We start from the raw sequence: 16022 nt of genomic DNA on the forward strand, positions 1-16022 counted from the left end.
AGCTTTCCATTTCCAGAGTTATTTGTAATGCGAATTCAAATTCCTTTATTTCTGTGATGATATTTAAATTCATTTGGTTGATGTGTCAGGGTATCAGACTCTCCCTCCACATGACGTGCCACCATCAAGACGAGCTATTTGTCCAGAAACAGAGAAGGGACAAAAGGAAGTTTTTCTTGTTGGAGGAAAGCACAAAGTTATGTGCTTCAAGGATTATTAGTGCTAGAACTTATACGAATGAATTGAACATTTGATTAAACTCAAAGACAAAGCTAACACTGAGGAAAAATACAACATAATTAAAGAACATAGAACAATACAGCACAGAACAAGCCCTTCGGCCCACGATGTTGTGCCGAACATTTGTCCCAGCTTAAGCACCCATCCGTGTACCTATCCAATTGCCGCTTAAAGGTCACCAATGATTCTGACTCTGCCACTCCCACAGGCAGCGGATTCCATGCCCCCACCACTCTCTGGGTAAAGAACCTACCCCGACATCCCCCCTATACCTTACACCCTTCACCTTAAATTTATGTCCCTTTGTAACACTGTTGTACCTGGGGAAAAAGTTTCTGACTATCTACTCTATCTATTCCCCTGATCATCTTATAAACCTCTATCAAGTCACCCCTCATCCTTCACCGTTCCCATGAGAAAACCTATCCTCGTACAACCTATTCTCCATTCCAGGCAACATCCTGGTAAATCTCCTCTGCACCCTCTCCAAAGCTTCCACATCTTTCCTAAAGTGAGGTGACCAGAACTGCACACAGTACTCCAAATGTGGCCTTACCGAGGTCCTGTACAGCTGCAACATCACCTCATGACTCTTGAATTCAATCCCTCTGCTAAGGAACGCTAATACACCATAGGCCTTCTTACAAGCTCTATCCACCTGAGTGGCAACTTTCAAAGATCTATGAACATAGACCCCAAGATCCCTCTGCTCCTTCACCTTACTAAGAACCCTACCGTTAACCCTGTATTTCGCATTCTTATTTGTCCTTCCAAAATGGACAACCTCACACTTGACAGGGTTGAACTCCATCTGCCACTCCTCAGCCCAGCTCTGCATCATATCTGAAAGACATCAGGAAACTCGCAGAAGCAACCATTCAATGACAAAATAATTTTAACTACGATGTATTTAAGAGTGATGTACTTTGGTAAGAAACATAGAAATACGATCTACACAATAAAAATAAGTAACTGCACAGGACAGAAGAGCAAACAGAGCTCGAACTACAAGTAATAAAACCATTAAAAGCATCACAGACCAGCAAAGCAATTAAAATGCAAAGAGAGCATTGGTGTATTTTCTAGGGTTGTAGAATTCAACAGTAATGAAGTTATATTGAGCCTGCATGAGATCCTGCATCAGGCTTAATTAAGAATACTGTACATGGTCTGGCCTCTGTACTATAAAAAGGGCATAAGTGTTTACAAAAATGCAAAAACTATTTATAAGGATGGTACCAGAACTGAGAGATTACAGCTATTGGTAAAGATTGAAGAAGTTGGTACCTTTTTCTTTTTTCAATAATAAAAGATCTGATAGAGGAGTCTTTTAAATTATAAGTGGTGTGGACAGGAGAGATGTGCACAGAATGGTTCTAACTGTAGAACATCCAAAAGTATGAACCTTAAGTACAGGAATTACAAATAGATCAAAGAGGAAAGCTAGGAAATATTTCCTTTTCAGTGCTGTCAGAATATGCAACTACCAGTCACAGGAAATGTGCTGCTTCAAAAGGAAATCAATAAAGTATTGGCAGAAAAGGGAACAGAAACACACACTGACATGCTGAGATGACGTTGATGGAATGAGAGGAAAGTCATGTTATGATGGAATCCATCAGTTCAAAAGCTTTTTTTAAGGTAGTCTTAATTTAGAAATCGTGATCAGCATGAACGTGTTGGGTCGAAGAGCTTGTTTCCATGCTATATAACTCTATAACCAAAAACAGAGACCAACTCTCCAATTTTCTAAGGAAGCATAAATAGAAGGTGAAACTGGAAACCCAAATTTCTAGAGGACTAAAACTGGTTAAAGCTATATAAGAGGAACGTATGCTCAGGGGTAGAAGTTGCTAAGTTCTGTGATGCAGTACAGATAATCTGAAGAATCCCCAAGCTGAGAACCAGCACATACAATGATATTGCAGGTGTTTGAGTTACTTGAAGATAACATTGGTCCACAAAATCCCTACAGTGAGGAAACAGGCCATTCGGCCCAATAAGTCCACACCAACTCTCCAAAGAGCATCCCACCCAGACTCACCTCCCTACCCTATACCTATAACCCTGCATTTCCCATGGCTAATTCACCTATCCTACACATCCTTGGACAGGGTGGGCAATACGGCATGGCCAATTCACCTAATCTACGCATCCCTGGACACCATGGCAATTTAGCATGGCCACAATCTAAAGGTGTGCAGATTGGGAGGAAACCAGAGCACCTGGAAAAAAACCACGCAGGCATGGGGAGAATGTACAAACTCCAGGCAATAGTCTCCCAAGGGTGGATATGAACCCAGGTCCCCGGTGCTGTGAGGCATTAGTGCTAACCACTGAGCCACCGTGCTGCTCCATTTGTTCTACACCATTCAGAACCTAACAGGTAGAACTGAAGTGATTCTGCAGACATGTCATTTTATTTTCAAGATCGTGACCTTGCAACATGGGTTCAATCTGTGTTGTCGTCAGCTGGGATTCAGGCTAGTTATTAAAGGGAAAGGAGCTGAAATTCTTTGAGAAAGACAGAGCTTTGAAGGACTTTGTGACTGAGTTTGATAACCTGCAGGCAAAGTAAACATCTGAGCCAACTTTTTAAAAAATTCATTCAAGGGACATTGGCGTCACTCGTTGCCCTCGAAAAGGTGGTGGTGAGCTGCCTTCTTCAACTGCTGCAGTCCATGTTCTGTAGATTGACCCTTAGGGGGGAATTCCAGGATTGTGACCCAACAGCAGTGAAGCAGTGGTAAACTAAGACATTTGTTTTGTTTGACTCTTGTATAGTAAATTCTTCAGTTTTAAATCATGGAGTCTTATGACTGAGTAAATAAGTAAGATTTCAGATGTTTTCACCTAAAAGAGGTTCCTGGGGGCTTCTACAGATATAACAACAACAGAAGATAAACACAATAAATTAGTTGACTGAATGGCCTGTTTAGTATTATAATTCTGACCCACCCCAACAATAAATTCTTTGCAAACTACCTTGAATTGTAAGAACATTAGTTAAAAATCACAACACTAGGTCCAACAAATTTAACTGGAAGCACTAGCTTTTGGAGCACTGCTCCTTCAGCAGGTAATTCATGGGGCTGGATCATAAGACACAGAACCTATTGCAAAATATCAGTGTCATGCAATTAAAAGGATATATTGAACAAACCTAGGTTGTTGTTATGTCTTTCCTCTTTTAGACAGGGTTGCAGGTTTTGGTTCATTAACATGTAAATGTCAGAACTTCTTTTAAGGCACATTCTCAAGATAACTTGTATGTTTTATAAAAAAAGGTGACATCTTAGCTCAGACAATGCATTAAAGGTGTGAGGTTAGAGTTTGTCTGTATCCCAATCTTGAGTCAGACTGGTTCTATTCCAAAGTAGGAATTTATAAAATGTTACATGGATTGAATGTCTGCATTGACTGCTTGCAGGTTGTGCGCTTTTTGAGCAAAAATACAATGTACCTGCAAATACAATTCTGCAAATGCAAATTCATCCCATAGACTTATATGTGTGTGTATGCACATGTGGGGCAAGGGGGAGAAGACTGTGCACGAGAGTGCGTGTGTTTGCATGTGCTTGGTAGAGTGTGTGCTTGAGGGTGGCGTAGTATAAACCTGAGAGAGGGTGAGAGTGGAAGGGTGTATGCCTGTGTGTTTGAGAGACAGCGTGTGTGTGAGGGTCCGTGTGAGTGTGTGAATATATAGACTTTGTGTGTGTGCTTGTTATGCCCGTGTGAGAGGGAGAGAGTGTATACTGTAGTGGGATCACCTGAAGCGAGACATGAACCCAAAGTCCTGGCTGAGGCTATCCTGGTGTTGTGTGATTTTTAACTTTGTCCATCCCAGTCCAACACCGGCACCTTCACATTATATAATAACATTACTCATGGTTAATAGAATTCTTTATGGTCTTTGTGAATTGCTGCTTCAGGAGAATTATAGGAGAAAAAAATTAAGCAGTTAAAGTTTCAATATTATATGTTGAGAACGAAGCCATTTTTTTCACAAGAAAGTTAATGACAGTTAATAATACATCTTGTGATGAGAGAAGTGTGTAATATTTAAGCACATGATTGGGAGTAGTGTACAGGAATTGGAATAGGTACAAATGGGTCTTTTTCAGGCATATGGCAGGCAGTAACTATTGGGGACAGTGGGGATCACTACTAGGACCCCAGCATTCACAATATTGGTCAATGAGTAAGATAAGGGAAATGTAATACCTCCAATCTTCAAATGACAGAAAGCTGGGTGGGAGGATGAGCTGTGAGGAGGATGCAGAGATGTTTCAGTGTGATTTGGACAAGCTGACTAATTGGGCAAATGCATAGCAGGAGTAATATAATATGCATAAATGTGATGTTATTCCATTTGATAGCAGAGACAGGAAAGCGCACACTTATCTGAATGACTAGAAATTGAGGGAGGGAAATCTACATCGAGACCTGGGTGTCAGTGTACACCAGTCGCTGAAGGCAAGCTCGCAGGCAGTTAAGAAAGAATTGATACACTGGCCTTTGTAGCAATAGGATTAGACTACTGGAACAGGTATGTCTCCTGCAATTATACAAAGCCTTGACAAAACCACACATGGAGTACTGTGCACAGTTTTAGTCTCCTTATCTGAAGAAAGATGTTCTCGCTATTGAGAGAAGGCAGTGAAAGCTTACAGACTAATTCCTGGCATGGCGGGATGGACATGAGGAAGGGTGAAATTGGTTACGATTACATTCACTGGAGTTCAGAAGAATGGGGGTGGGGGGGGGGGGAGGAGAAGGATTTCATTTGAAACCTGTACATTTCTAAAAGGAGTAAATATGGTAGATTCAGGAAGGAGTTTCCCAACAGTAGGAGTCCAGAACCAGGGATCACGATTTAGGACTGAGATAAGGAGAAATTTCTTCAACCAGAAAGTGGACAGCCTATGGAATTCACTACCACAGAAAGCAGTCAGGGCCAAAACAGTGTCCGATTTCAAGAAGGAATTGGATATAGCACTTGAAGCCAAAGGGATCAAAGGATAGGGGTGGGGGAAAGTGGGATCAGGCTACTGAGTTGGATGATCAGCCATGACCATAACGAATGTTGGAGCAGGCGCAAAGGGTCGAATGGCCTATTCCTACTTTCCACGTTTCTATGTTTATGCTTCCAAGCAATTCTTTGTAATCCTAAAATTCCAATGCCAAATCAGAAAATTTGCATTTTCCTGAAGAATCGCCCTGCAGATGAAATTGCAAGCTAAGCAAAAATAACTGAAGTTTTTCATATGTCCCAAGGACACAAACCATTTAAATTACACTCCTTATGAACTATATATGTAAAACTATAATATAGTTTCCAGACACTTTACATTTCATTGTCCAGTGAGTAATACGTAACAGAGGGTAATAATGCTCAGTGTGAATGCAAATACCAAGTTGGTCCAATAGTAATACATGTACAGTATTAATTTCTGGATGTAGGTTTGCTCGCTGAGGTGCAAGGTTCATTTTCAGACGTTTCGTCACCCTACTAGGTAACATCTTCAGTGAACATCTGAACGAAGCACTGCTGATGATTCCTGCCTTCTATGGGGTTCCTTGGGTTGGTGATGTAATTTCCTGATGTGATGCCATTTCCTGATGTGATGCCATTTCCTGATGTGATGCCATTTCCTGATGTGATGCCATTTCCTGATGTGATGCCATTTCCTGATGTGATGCCATTTCCTGATGTGATGCCATTTCCTGATGTGATGCCATTTCCTGATGTGATGCCATTTCCGGTTCCTTTTCTCAGTGTTGGGAGTGTATAAATCAGGTCCAGGTCAATGTGTTCGTTGATAAGGTTAGAATGCCCTACTTCTAGGAATCCTCGTGGTGTCTCTGTTTGGCTTGTCCGAGGATGGATGTGTTGTCCCAGTTGAAGTGGTGTCCTTCCTCATCTGTACATAAGAATACTCATGAGACAGGGTCATGTCGTTTTGTGGCTAGTTGATGTTCATGTATCCTGGTGGCTAGTTTTCTGCCTGTTTGTCCAATGTAGTGTTTATTACTGTCCTTGTACGGTATTTTGTAAATGACTCAGTAGAAGACTCATGCCAATCCCATCCACTCCACCTAAGAATTCCTGAAAGCCAAAGACACTAAGATAGAAGAGGATGAAATAATGGTCTCCTTTGATTTAACAGCTCTGTTCACATCAATCAACATCACCTGGCCAAGGAAACACTGACTACACTATTAGAAGGCCCAAAGATACATACACCAAACACTATCAACTTCATCAGCAAGGACAGTATCGTCAAGCTAGTGGACCTATGCCTTACCACCCACTTCTTCAACAACAAAACCGACCGACAAACCAACGGAACACCCATGGGATCTCCGATATCAGGGTTCTTAGCAGAGACAGTAATGCAGAGACTCAAACAAATAGCTCATCCAACCCAAACTTTGGGTCCGCTACGTGGATGACATCTTTGTCATCACTAAACGAAACAAATTAGAGGAAACCTTCAAGACCATCAATAATGCCCTTGCTGGCGTAAAATTCACTAAAAAGAGGAAAACAACAAAATGCCATTCCTGGATATCACAGTAGAGCGAACAGCCAATGGGGAATTTCAAACCAGCGCCTACAGGAAAACAACACAAATATTGAACAACGTCCACAAATGAAGCTGCATCAGAACATTATTCCAACGAGCCACCACACTCTGCAGCACAGAGGAACTACAAAGAGCAGAGGAAAATCACCTATACCGTGTACCCAATGAACACAGTCTGCAGATTTCTCAGTAACAAACCCAAACAAGCAGACAAAACACATCCAGAAATCCTAACCACTCTCCCCTACATCAAGGCATCTCGGAAATGACTGCCAGACTACTGAGACCCTTTAGCATCATGGTAGCCCACAAACCCACCAACACACGAAAACAGCAGCTAATGAACTTGAAGGACCCTAAACAAACAACAAGCAAAACTAATGTCATTTACAAAATACTGTGCAAGGACCAACAAACACTACATTGGACAAACTGACAGAAAACTAGCCACCAGGACACATGAACATCAACTAGCCACAAAACAACATGACCCTCTCTCTCACTAGTATCCTTACATACAATGAGGAAGGGCACCCCTTCGACTGGGACAACACATCCATCCTAGGACAAGCCAGAGACACGCACGAGAATTCCTAGAAGCATGGCATTCCAATCAGAACTCTATCAACAAACACATGGACTTGGAACCAATTTACCGCCCCACCGAGAAAAAGAACAGGAAATGACATCACCGTAGGAAAGTAGTTACCCCAGGAAATGACATCGCCACAGGAAATGACACAGACCCAAGGAAACCCAAACATATAAATAGAAAGCAGGAATCAGCAGTGTTTCATCCAGAGGCTCACTGAAAATGTTACCTAGTAGGGTGACGAAACGTCTGAAAATGAACCTGCCAGCTCAGCGCGCAAATCTACATCCAGAATGTCAACCTGAGCTACAAATCTTCTCAAAACTCGCTAGTATTCATTTCTTCATACCAGGCAGTGGGCAAAACCGATGAGTTCAAATTAAAGTAGTGAGAAGTAAATATCAGGGAGGAGTCCAGAGCGTGGTGCTGGAAAAGTACGGACGGTCAGGTAGCATCTGAGGAGCGGAGAATCAGCCACAAGCCCTTCATCAGGAATGAGGCTTGCGGGTCAGGGCTGAGAGAGAAATGAGAAGGGGTGGGGTTGCAGGTAGGTAGCTGAGATTGTGATAGGTAGGCGAAGGTGAGGGACACAGTGATAGATCAGAGGGAGCAGTGATGGATGGGTCTAGAGGATGGTGCTGACTTGGAGGCTTAAGACTGGGATAATATGGGGGGAAGAGGGGAAATCAAGTTGTTGAAATCCACATTTATCCCATGTGGTTGCAGGGTCCCTCGACGGATTATGAGGCGTTCCTCCTCCAGGCATTGGGTGCCAATGGTTTGGCGGTAGAGGCGGCCCAGGACCTGCATGACCTTGACAGAGTGGGAGGGGGAGTTGAAGTGTCCAGCCATAGGGTGGTGGGGCTGGTGGGTGCGGGTGTCCCAGAAATGTTCTCTGGGACAATCCGCAAGAAGGCGTCCTGTCTCCCCGATGTAGAGGAGACCACATCAGGTGCAATGGATGCAGTAGATGACATTGGTAGAGGTGCAGGTGAATTTCTGACAGATGTGGAAGGATCCCTTGGAATCTTGGATGGAGGTGATGGGAGTGGTGTGGGCGCAGGTTTTGCACTTCCTGTGGTGGCAGGGAAAGGTGCCAGGACTTGGGTGTGGGCTGGTGGGGGGTGTGGACTTCACAAGAGAGAAGTGGAGGGAATGGTCTTTATGGAATGCTGACAGGGGTGGGGAGGGAAATACATCTCTGCTGGTGGGGGTCCGTTTGGAGATGGTGGAAGTGGCGGAGGATGATGCATTGTTTGCAGAGCTTAGTGGAATGGAAGGGGAGGACGGGGACGGGGGGGGGCCTGTCCTTGTTGCATTGGGAAGGGTGGGGTTCAAGTCCGGTGATCAAGTAGATGCGATGGAGGGCCTTGTCAACCACGTGGGAAGGGTCATTTGTGGAAGGAGGCGGCCACCTGGGACTGAGGTGGAATTGGTCATCCTGGGAACAGATGCAGCAGAGACGGAGGAATTGGGAATAAAGGATGGCATTTTTAGAGGAGGTGGGGTGGGTTGAGGTGTAGTCTAGGTAGCTGTGGGAGTTGGTTGGATTGTAGCATATATCTGTGGTTAGTCGGCCACCAGAGACTGTGATGGAGAGGTCCAGGAAGGGGAGGGAGGTTGCCGACTTGATTCAGGTGAACTCGAGGTCGGGGTGGAAGGTGTTGGTAAAGTTGATTAACTGTTCAACCTCCTCATGGAAGGGTACTGGTTGGGATGGCATGAGAGGAAGAAACGGAGGATTTAGAGATCTTCGTTGTGGCGGATCGGATGTGTACAGGGACTGGATGTCCATGGTGAAGATGAGGCGTTGGGGGCAGGGGAAATGAAAATCTTGGAATAGGTGAAGGGCATGGGTGGTGTAAACATCACAATGATAAGCAAAAATCCATTAGCTTATCTTAATTTTCTCCATAAAACTATTTAACTTACAAAAACCTTGAATACAAGGAACAAAACTGAACTGACCTGTTCTGTTCTTCTAGCTTAGCTAGGAGCTCCAAGTCATCAGGACTGAGCGTGGTTGGTGATCCTGGTGAAAGTGCTGGTGTAGACAGTGTTGTTGAAGAAGATGTAGTGTGCAGTGAAGCGGATGGGCTTGCCACCTGGCTAGCCATTTGACTGACAGTGTGAGACACTGTGCTCTTCACCCATGAGAGAGTAGAACTCAATTTCTCTGCAACCTTGTCTGTCGCCACCTGATGAGAAAAGCTTATGATTAGATTATACAGCATGCCATCAGCTAAGCGGACAAAATAGCTCAGCTGGGTTGAGCATTTGACTCAAGATCTGAAGGTCCCTTGTAAAATCCCAGGTTTCAACACAATATGCACATCAACTCCCGTCGAGTGTGGAGGGCTTGCGGTGCAGTGGTAAAGCCCCTACCTCTGGGCCAGAAGACCTGGGTTTCAGTCCCACCTGTCATAACATAATTGCCCAAGTTGATTCAAAATATCTGCTATCAGCTTAATTAGTAATAAATTAGAATTCCTCCTGTGTGGAAACAGACCCTTCAGCCCAATAAGTCCACACCGACCCTCCAAACAGTAGCCAACCCAGACCCACTCCCCCACCCTATATTTACCCCTGACTTATAACCTACACTATGGGTAATTTAGCATGGCCAATTCACCTAACCTGCATATCTTCTGAAGTAATTGAATTTGCAAACCAGTTATGTTAAGAAATAGACTTGCTTGATAAATGCTGCTTCCTGGCTTTGAATTGTACTAAATATCGCAGTGATTCTTCTCCTGACATGAAAAAATTTACATTTATACATGGCAACCATTTCCATCCTAAATTCCCATGTCCGCATTTACAATAGAATCTGCCTCTGTAAAAGCTGCCAAAAATTAACAGGAATTTACTGCAATCTAACATATGACAATGTACATGGTCAATTAGACATTGGTCCAACTGACTTACCATTCCATCTCATGGTGTATATTTATGCACACCATCACGTTCTAGTGCATCAATTTAGTTACGGTGCAGTAAGTTTAAGGAGTCAGGAACCTAAAGCATGGCTCAGCTAACCAAAGCAAATGCTCCAGTCGAAACAGATTTGCTGCAGGAAGCTCCCAACTCCTCAAAACATCGCCGAAGACACTAAACATCTCTATCAATTCAAAGGATTCTTGTCCAAGCAAAATGGAAAAGGCTCATCCAAGAAGGCACAAAAAACAGAGAGACTGTCAGGAAAATGCAGAGACAAAGTTTAAACTTTTTGGGATGAGCTCACAAACCCCCAAAAAATCAGATAAGAGTCAAAAACACGCAAATTTAACATAAATTTAAGTGAAGGAAACTTCAAAGAGACAAGAAATATATAGCCTTTATTGACCTGTCTGCAGCCTTTAACTGATTGACTATTCCATTCTTTTCCAATGCCTCTCTACCAACGTCCAGCTGGGTAGGGCTTCACATTTGGTACTTGTCTGCCCAGTTGTAACCAGGGCAATGGCTTCTCTTCCCACTTCTACACCATTAAAAAAAACACTTAACACCAGGTTATAGTCCAAGAGGTTTATTTGGAAGTACCTGCTTTCAGACTGCTGCTCCTTTTTCAGGTAGCTCGTGGGGCAGGATCATCCTGACACAGGATTTATCGCGCAACATTCGTGTCACGCAATTGATATGGTATATTGAACAAATCTAGATTGCGGTTTGTTCAATATACTGTATCATTTGCATGACACAATGATCTTGTGCTATAAATTCTGTGACTTATAATCCTGCCCCACTAGCTACCTGATGGAGGAGCAGCGGTCTGAAAGCCAGTATTTCCAAATACTGTAAACCTGGTGTTGTGTGATTTTTAACTTTGTACACCCTCATCCAACACTGGCATCTCCACAATACTTCTACACCATCACCCTTTGCACACACTATGAGTCTACATCTTTAAACCCCTTGGTTTTAAAAACATTACAATGCCAGTTGCAACTTCATGCAGATTTTCGATTCTTATTTCCTAATTATCACCCTCAAGAATGCTTCAGATACAAACTTGGCACAACAGAATTCCTCTAAAATATTAAATAGCTGGCATTACAACGGAAAACCAATAAAAACAAACTGGTTGAAGCAGCAATTGCGATTTCCCCGCATTCATTTAAAGCACAGATTAAAAATAAGCCCTTTAGATTAAACAAGAGTATTTCACATACTGTGTAATATTAAATGTCATGAATTTCAACAATGCACCCAGTTCCTCTGAATCAAAACAATGTATGTGAGTATGAATGCTAACTAAACAGCCAACTATGTAGTCAGGAAACAGGTGTTGACAGGTTTGTCAGATTGTTGTGAGGAAGCAGCGCTCCAAAAGCTAGTACTTGCAAATAAACCTATTGGACTATAACCTGATGTTGTGAGATTTTTAACTTTGTACACCCAGTCCAACACTGGCATCTCCAAATCTTGAGACAGGATGGCTGTGTCGAGTAATGCTCTTGTTAAAGGAGGATATATATAGTTACATTCTTAGTGAATAGCTAGCATTGGTTCCAGACCATATAAAGCACAGAAGCGATTATTTAAGCAAGTGCAGTGAAACTCAGGTGCATCATAGCTCCAGGAAAAAGTATGACAGTTCCAGTTTAAAAATCAAATCCTGAAGTAACTTAAACTTACCAAGGTGTTACATGCAGGGATACTAATAGGGTATTATATGAATGGTGTTTTGGGAACAATACCAGGTGTGTTTTGCGACTATACAAATGCTGGTTTTGTTTCTTTACAAATTACAAGGGAGAGTTTTGGGAAGAATAGAATTATATTTTTACTGAGTGTTCAAAATCTTTGAATTTGTATTATAATTAGATTGATTGGATTATTTTTAAATTATCCACATCGCTTTTCTAATAAAATTTTAGTCTTACTAAAGTTTAAGAAAAATCAACAGCAATGCATGCTTATGTTTTAGTGAGGGACCACTTTGTTAATATTAAAAATTGCAATCCATCAAACCAGGTTCTTGATAGGGATCAGTCTTATCTGAGAAGATCATCAGCTGGGACAACATTCTTACAACTTAATATCTAATCCTAGCTATGATATTTGCTAAGATTGTGAACGTCTTCAGGTTCTGTAACCCTCAACTTTAAATCTGCCATTACCATCCCCTCCCCTTAAACCAAAACAACTCTCAAGGACTCCAATGTTTGCAAACTGTTGCTCACCTCCCTTTCCTCTCCTGAAGTGTTAAATGAGTCATCAACTCTTAAATGGTCTTTTTAAATCTTTTTTATTTCAGAATCTGGGCAAATCTGACATGGCCAGCATTTACAATGTATTCTGATTGTACTTGAGAAGATGTGGTGAGCCAGGTTCTCATAACAGCTACAGTCCATCTCCTGCAAGTCTTTCCACAGTGCAGTTAAATATGGAATTCCAGGATTATGACGCAGCAACAATGAAGGAAAATTTGAAATAGTTCCAGCCAGGATGGCATTTACTTAGAAGGGAACTTTCAGGAGGTGGTGCTCCCACATACCTGCTGCATTAAGCCAGGTTGTTAGAAATCACTGGTTTGTCAAGTGCCGTGGTAAATGTATGGAATGAGCTGCCAGAGGTGGTGGTGGAGGCTGGTACAATTGCAACGTTTAAGAGGCATTTGGATGGGTTTATGAATAGGAAGGGTTTCAGGGGTATGGGCAGGGTGCTGGCAGGTGGGACTAGATTGGGTTGGGATATCTGGTCGGCACGGATGGGTTGGACTGAAGGATCTGTTTACATGTTGTACATCTCTATGACTCTAAGCTTTAGTGAGTGGCACCAGTATATCTTGCATGTAAAATCGTATAAATTAGGAATAAAAGTAGACTATTTGCCAATTCAAGCTTACTCCACTATTCACTAATATTATGGCTGATCTACTTGTTTTGAATTGCACATTCCCATCTACCAAATCCCAGTAACCTTTGATTCCCTTGACTAACAAAAATCTCCTTACCCTCCGTCTTAAAATTATTCAATGATCCTGTCTCTACCATGTCCTGAAGCATGGTTCCAAAGTCGCACAGGCCTCAAAGAAAATTATTTTCATCTCTGCCCTAAAAGGGAAACCCCAATTTTAAAATACACCACTCTAATCTGGACTGATCAAGAGGAAATATTCTGTCCACCTCCAACTTGTCAAAATCATTCAGGATTTTATATACTTCAATCAAATCAATCTTCTTCAAAACTCCAGGGGAATCAACCTCAATCTGTCCAACCTTTACTCTTAAGGTAACCTACTTATTCCAGGTATCAATATAGTAAACTCAGCAGGTATGACTCTTCATTGGAATGAAGAATTCATACCACACTAGAAACATTAGCTCTGTTTCCCGCAGATGCTGCAGATCCTGCTCCTCGGATGCTGCCTGGCTTGTTGTGCTTTTCCAGCGCCACGCTTTTAGTGGTGTTCAAAAAACCGCAAAAACAGTATTTGCTGGATATAATTGCGAGAGATTGTAGCACTGAGTGATAACTCCAGGAGCAGAATTGGCTTGATGACATTAGTTGTTGGTAAACACCTGAGGTTATGCTGTCAGTGAGTGCTTGAGTGCAGTTTCTGCACTTCATTGATTGTATTGCAGACTATATAGATGGTAAAGTTTATTTTTCTATTCAAAACCAAGAAAATGTGGCTTGTCTTAGTAAGTTTTCTGGATCATATACTTTACGGAATTTTTATTAAGAAAGTTATTCACAGGCACTATGGCTCAGTAGTTAGCACTGCTGTCTCGCAGCACCAGGATCCCAGGTTCGATTCCAGTCTTGGGCGACTGTCTGTGTGGAGTTTGCACATTCTCCCAGTGTCTGTGTGGGTTGCCCCCAGGTGCTCCGGTTTCCCCCTACAGTTGCAAAGATGCGCAGGTCAGGTGAACTGGCCATGCTAAATCACCCACAGTGTTAGGTGCATTAGAGGGGAAATAGGTTACTCTTCGGGTAGAGGGTTGAACACTTAGAGGGTGGGTTACTCTTCGGAGGGTTGAACCGAATGGCCTGTTTCCACACTGTAGGGAATCTAATCTAATCTGTTGTGTTGGTTTCAGATTTCCAGCAACTGCGGTATTTTGCCTTTAATCTCGTGACGTCTTCTATACCATCTCCAATGTACTTACATCCTTATTAAAGTAAGGAGACCAAAACTGTACACCGCATCACCATATGGTCTCACCATGCCCTCCATTACTGAAGCATAAGATCCTTACATCTATGTTCAATTTTCTCAGAATAAAGGATAGCATTCCACTAATCTTCCTAATTATTTGCTGCCCTCGAATGCCAATTTTTTGTGATTGACACACTAGAACACTTAGAATTCTCTGCATCTTGGAATTCTGTAGTTTTCCACTTAAAAAATGCTCTGCTTTTTGACTCTTCCTGCAAAAAAGAACTTCTCATTTCCTACTCTAGACTCCATCAACCAGACACAATTGCCCGACACAATTAACTATACCCATATATAGTAGATGCTTCTGCCACTGTCCACAATGATGGAGAGAGTAAATGTTTAAGGTGGTGGATGGGGTGGTGATTGAGTGGATAGCTTTATCCTTGACAGTGCTGTCCTTTTTTAGTACTGTTTGAGGCAAGTGGAAAGTGATTTGTTTCTGATTTGTGTCTTGTAGAGAAAGACAAGCAATGGGGTGACAAGACTGGTTTCCCAACCTCTGACTTGCTCTTGCACTTGCGTGCCTGGTTAATGATAACCTCCCAGCAAAGCCACTGAATGTCAAAGGGAGATGATTAGATTCTCTCTTATTAGAGATGTCACTGCCTGGAATTTGTGTGGCATGAATGCAAACGCCCACTATCAGCCCAAGCCCAAATGCTGTCCAAGTATTTCTTCAAGTGGCGTTGGACTGCTTCAGAATCAGGTGTTGCAAATATACCAAACATTGGGATCATGTGCAAACATCTCTACTTCTTAACTTAGGATTCAGGGAAGTTAATAAATTAAGCTGTAGAGGATAGCTTGGACTTGGACTGAGATAATGAGGACAAGCCTTCAGCAGCCATTAATGACTTTTTGCAAGGTTATGACTCCAACTAGCGGAGAGTTTGTCCAATTCCCACTGACAATTTTATCTGGGATCGTTGACACCAAACAGCCAAATCCTACCTTGATGTTCTTCATTTCAGCTCTTCTTTTATTTTTGGATCAAAGTTGTGATGAGGTGAGAAGCTGACAGGAACCAAATCTTTTTAATTTCTATTTGACTGCACTGTCAAACACATTCCATCACTGTGGTGATGATCGAAGGAAGTCATATTGCATTCGTCCTGTTTTTGTGGACAGGACATACTTAGACAATTTTTTACATTGTCAACATTCGCCACTGTTGTAAGTTACACTGGAATATCTTAGCTCGGGATACAGTTAGAATGCACTCTAGAACACAACTCTTCAGTATAATTGCTGAATACTACCAAAGCCTTGAGCCGTTGCAGTATCCAGCATACTTGGCCATTTCTTGATATTATGTGGAGTAAATCAAAGCAGATAATATGCTAGGGACCTCTGGAAGAAGGCAGAGGTGAGTCACGTACTCGGCAATTCTGGCTGAAGACAACAATTGCTTCAGCCTTTCTGTTGCACC

At 42.3% G+C, this 16022-nt stretch overlaps 1 protein-coding gene across 6 annotated transcripts in view; it reads right to left on the minus strand.

Annotated features, from left to right (window-relative positions):
* Nucleotides 1–16022, minus strand: part of evi5b (ecotropic viral integration site 5b) — a 295151-nt gene that overhangs the window by 219620 nt on the left and 59509 nt on the right. For 5 of the 6 annotated variants that reach the window (XM_043698800.2, XM_043698798.2, XM_043698802.2 and 2 more), the window contains exon 2: nt 9391–9620. In XM_043698800.2, the coding sequence (XP_043554735.2) occupies nt 9391–9539 (149 nt within the window). In that variant the 5' untranslated portion in view covers nt 9540–9620. Of the gene's footprint in view, nt 1–9390; nt 9621–16022 lie in introns of those variants that run through there. The other variant, XM_087990459.1, reaches the window with a different exon arrangement.

This window comes from Chiloscyllium plagiosum, unplaced genomic scaffold, assembly GCF_037043375.1.
Source record: "Chiloscyllium plagiosum isolate Xiang-an unplaced genomic scaffold, Cpla_swu_hap1 HiC_scaffold_9, whole genome shotgun sequence".
In the NCBI taxonomy this organism is placed as follows: Eukaryota; Metazoa; Chordata; class Chondrichthyes; order Orectolobiformes; family Hemiscylliidae; genus Chiloscyllium; species Chiloscyllium plagiosum.